Source organism: Melanerpes formicivorus, unplaced genomic scaffold (assembly GCF_026170545.1).
Source record: "Melanerpes formicivorus ecotype bairdi unplaced genomic scaffold, bMelFor1.0.p_v2 SCAF_90, whole genome shotgun sequence".
NCBI lineage: Eukaryota > Metazoa > Chordata > Aves > Piciformes > Picidae > Melanerpes > Melanerpes formicivorus.
This window is the reverse complement of record NW_027142442.1, coordinates 722,880-727,600: the sequence shown is the minus strand read 5'-3', so window position 1 is coordinate 727,600 and position 4,721 is coordinate 722,880. Positions and strand designations below refer to the sequence as shown.

Below are 4,721 nucleotides of genomic sequence, written 5' to 3'. Positions count from 1 at the left end.
ACTGTCTCATGTATTTGGGAGCTAGAGGGTTGGTTGCATAGCTTCATCTAAGCTAGAAACATTCTTTGACAGAAGACTGAAAAACCTGCCTGGGTATGTTCAAGCCTGCTTTAGCAGCAGGGTTGGATTCAATTATCTCCAAGGGGTCCGTTCCAACCTGTACCATTCTGTGATTTAGTGTGAAGTTGGACCACTTTTCTCTTGGAAACACTCTGCAACAGGCTGGCAAGATGGGGATGGGCACTTCCTGGCCACAAGCTTGAGGAGTGCCTTGCCAACCTCCTGCCCCTCTGGGCACCGGGATGTTCCACCTCTGTCTTCCCCCGAGGCTGGCTACCTGCCCGTCGGGCTGGGCGAATTCTTCCTGGCTGCACAGGAGCGTCTTGTCACCCGCCTGCCAACAAACGGAGGATGCCGAGGTCAGTGCCTGTTCCCGACACATTTCCTCCGGCAGGACCGGGGGTGGGTCTCGGGGACGGCGCTCGGGTGGGACGGTGCGAGCGACCAGGGCCAGCCCGAGCCGGGACAGAGCGCTGCCACAGCTGTCGGGGCAGCCCGCTCCGCTCCACCAGCGACGCCACCGGGATGAAGCGCACCGGGCCCTGGTGCTTGCTCCTCGTCGTGGCGTGCGCCCCGGGCTGGCTCCCGCCGCTGCAAGCCGCCCTGCGCTGCCAGTCCGCCGGCGCCTGCTTCAGCGCCCACTTCGCCAACAGGTCCTACGCTGAGGCCCGCAAGGCCTGCGACCGCCGTCGGGGCAACCTGGCCTGGGTCAGCAGCGAGCCTGAGCTGCGGCTTCTGCTGGGGCTCCTGGCGGAGGCGGCGGCGAGGCCAGCACCCTCGCTCATCTGGGTCGGGCTGAAGAGGAACGCCTCTGTCTGCACTGACACGGAGCACCCGCTCCGTGGCTTCTCGTGGGAAGGCGCCGGCGGCGGGGCGGCTCCGCAGGAGGTGCCGCCGGCGCTTGGCCGGTGGGCGAAGGAGCCCATGCGCTCCTGCAGCACTGCCCGCTGCGCCGCGCTGCTCCTGGCGCCGACGGCGACACCCGACGGCGGCCCAAATTGGGGCTGGAAGGAGCGAGCCTGCCAGCGGGACAGCCAAGGCTACGTCTGCAAATACCAGTACGAGGGCTCCTGCCCCAACATCAGTCTCGCGGGTGCCCTCGGCCTCGATTACCGCCTCCCCTTCGAGGAGCACAGCGCCAGCCCCGGCTTCAACCCGCCGGGCACCGTGCTCACCGTAGCGTGCCCCGGAGGGGCAGTGCGGCTCAGCTGCCAGCCCGACTTGGGCGGCTTCGCCTGGAAGGAGGTGGAGGAGCCCCTCTGCCCCTGCCCCTTCGGCAATCGAAGCCCCGGCAGCGGGCGGTGCGCCGACGGGGCCGGCTGCCGCGATGCTGCCGGCGGCTTCGCCTGTGCCTGTATCCGGGGCGGCATGTACGGGACGCCCTGCGCGGCCACAGAGGAGGCTCCCACGGCGGATGGCGGCCCCGCGGAGCCGCCAGGTGCCGAGGTAGAGGAACGGCGCCCCTCCGCCGCGACACCCAGCCGTTCCGCGGGGCCGCCCGCTACAGCCGCCGCTGGCACGGAAAAGACGACGACTCCGCCGCCCTTCTCCTCGTCTAACTATGTTTTCATTCTGGTGACGGTCGCGGTAGTGGTGCTGATCATCCTGGTCATGACTGTGCTGGGGGTCTTCAAGATCTGCTTCAACAAGAAATCCGAGGGCCGCGGGGACAAGGAGGCGCCGGAGGCCGGCAGCAAGGCGGATGCCAGCTCCACGGAGCCGAACGGAGGAGCTGCGGGTGGCAACTAGCCTCTGGGCGGCGGAGGATCCGTCCTTCAGGTCTGCCCCGAGTGGCAGTTCCAACGCCGAGGCAGCGCTCGGCTTCCAACTTCTCTTTCCCCCAGCCCGGCTGCCGCAGGGAGCCGGAGAAGAGGCACTATAAGAGATGGATGAGCAGAACTTGCAGATTGTCAGACGGGGGGTGTGTGTGCAGCGACCCCTTTATCAAGGATTCGAAACTTGTGGGCAGCCAAACGTTTTTGTCGGTCTGAAAAACGGTTATTCAGATGCTGACATAACTAAAACATGAATATAGTGGCCTGGCTGGCAGTACGATTGCTTATCTGCTGCTGCAACAGTTGTGGGGTTTTGTTTTCTTAGAGTGCTCTTCAGGTGCCTTACTTGGAGCAAGTGTGAAGGAGCCCACTCTGAGTGCTTATGTCTTGTCATTTAGAAGTCGCTCCTTGTCTGACTGGAGCCTCTCGTTTTGTTTCTAAGTGCTGAAATGTTTGGAGATATGAACTACCATAATTTTGGAGGAAACTGACCCATGCTCCTTCAGACTGACATTCTTAACAATCAAGAGCATTTCTATGCTTGGAAAGTCATTACATTACTGAGGAAGTGGGAGGTTAATGGAGAGTCAGTTTTATACTTCAGCTAATGAAAAGAATAAAGAATGATTTAAAACCTAAATCTCTGCTTCATAAAACATTCAGTTTTATTGTAGCAAAGCAACAAATTTGTCAGTTGCACTTTTTCTCCTCAGGTGTGTTGGTACAAAGCTTGGTTACTGTGTGCAGTATGTGGCTCCCTTACAATCAGCAAGGTGCTGATGAGCTTCACAGAGAGAGGCGTTCATGTGGGGTCCAAATACATCATGCAAACCCCATTCTTTCTAATTAGTTTTGTTGTTTTCCATGGAGTCCCTTGAGAGTAAGGAAAGAACGATTCACCCTTTGTGCCCCTTTCCAAATGAGGTAAACAATTCCTCTGTGATTCCCCTTGGGAATTCCCATAGAGCAGCTTTCATCCTGGCCACAGAACTTGCTTTCCTTGCAGTTCAGAGTTCTGATGCTCACTTCTTATGGTGCTGATTTTCAATTAAAGTGGCAACAATAACTATTGATTCAAGGTTTTCTGAGTGCCGTAAGACACAACTGGATCTCATCCAAGCTTTTTGGGGTGCAGGGAGAGCAGGGAAACATTTGCTTGGGTTTTTAAAAATATGTTTCATTTGTTTGGTTTCCTCTCTTTGTATCTGATCTTCTGACTGCTGCTTTTAATTTGTCACTTTCCTGTTGAGTTTGGAGAACTCCAAACAATAATGTGTACTATTACCCATCTTTCTTGCAAGCAAAGACTTGGTGATTAATCTGATGCAAACATCTGCTAAGGATAGAGTATGACACAGTATGTTGTTTTGTGGATGGTTGGTTTTTTTCCTCCTTTCTGCCTGGTGATAGGCTCTTGCTATCTGGGAAACTTGCTTTTAAGGGGATCCCAAACATTTGTGAACCATCAGGCTGTCTATAGATATAAATTTCATTGCATCATGCTAGGAATTAAATACAGCTTGTTGAGAATGCTGCTCATTACAAACATGTCCCACAATCTGCACACTTTTCTAATCTGTTCATCTGACAGTTGCATTTCAGGAAGCAGGCATTTTTCAGCTGCTGTATGAGGCTTGCTTCTACATTCAGATGTGAACAGATTTGGAAAATGGCTCAGCCATTGATGCTTTTTGTCTTAATGCCACTCCTGTTACTGTCACTGCAGGGAACATTATATGTAGAGCCCCTTTCTTTTACAAGGTGCTATATAAGCAAATAGCAGCTAAAATGAATGAGGGCCTCTGTAAGTTATTGTTCAGTGTTTCCCTCTTTCCCACATATCAGGTGGCTGAACTCTTAGTGGGGCTGTACAGCTGACAAAGGTATGTTTTCAAGCTCTAGAAATACTCTTACTTGATGTTTCTTTCAGGAGTCTTGCCAAGCCCAAAGCTCAGTGTTGAGTTAAGTGTCTATAACTGACTACTTCTTTTGGTGTCTGTCACAATCTGACTATCAGTTAAAATATTCAAGTTCATGCCCTTGCAAGCCATTCATCTGTCTCATCGTGGTACTTGCATTACACTTTCTGCCTCAGCTTCCAGTAATTTATTTTTTTTCCTTACACTCAAGATTCAGGATTCAGCATTAGACATTTGTCTAAAGGACTACACAAGGACTTTAATACTTTCCCCCTGGTTTATAATTTGACTCAACTGAAACCAGACTTTTGCATCTAAGGATGGGATCCATCTAACCAGGTATCAATAGCTCATGTAGACCCATCTGCTCACCTAGACTCTCTGTTTAGACTAGATGCTGAAAACAGGGCCAGTGAATGACATCCTAAAAGTGCTGTTTCCCTACAACAACTGCAAAGAAGGCCTGTGGAGGCTGCTTACTTAAAAGTCTGTAAAACACAGATCTGAAATTAAATCAGAAAAATCAGCTAACTTCAGCTGTGCAAGTCACAGTGTGTTCTGTGTCTCTAAGGATGTTGATCTCTTCTCCCAGCAGCCAGCACCAGAACAAGAGGACACAGTCTCAGGCTGTGCCAGGGGAAGTTTAGGCTGGATGTTAGGAAGAAGTTCTATACAGAGAGAGTGATTGCCCATTGGAATGGGCTGCCTGGGGAGGTGGTGGAGTCACCATCATGGGAGGTGTTCAGGAGGAGACTTGATGGGGTGCTTGGTGCCGTGGTTTAGTTGTTTAGGTGGGTTGGATTGGTTGAGGGGTTGTGAAGGTCTCTTCCAACCTGGTCTGGTCTGGTCTGGTCTGGTCTGGTCTGGTCTGGTCTGGTCTGGTCTATTCTATTCTATTCTATTCTATTCTATTCTATTCTATCCTAAAGGCATGGCTAAATGACCGTCACTTTACCATAGCTTCTGT

At 52.5% G+C, this 4,721-nt stretch overlaps 1 protein-coding gene across 1 annotated transcript; it reads left to right on the top strand.

The window, feature by feature from the left end:
• The first annotated feature begins 411 nt into the window (after positions 1-411).
• Positions 412-3,359, top strand: CLEC14A (C-type lectin domain containing 14A). The gene has a single exon (XM_068165507.1). The coding sequence runs from the start codon at positions 412-414 to the stop codon at positions 1,807-1,809; it is 1,398 nt and encodes a 465-aa protein (XP_068021608.1). The 3' UTR covers positions 1,810-3,359.
• Positions 3,360-4,721: the final 1,362 nt, after the last annotated feature.

What these genes read in the sequence shown, in the direction of transcription:
- CLEC14A (XM_068165507.1), top strand. Translation starts at nt 412, where the DNA reads ATGCCGAGGTCAGTGCCTGTTCCCGACACATTTCCTCCGGCAGGACCG.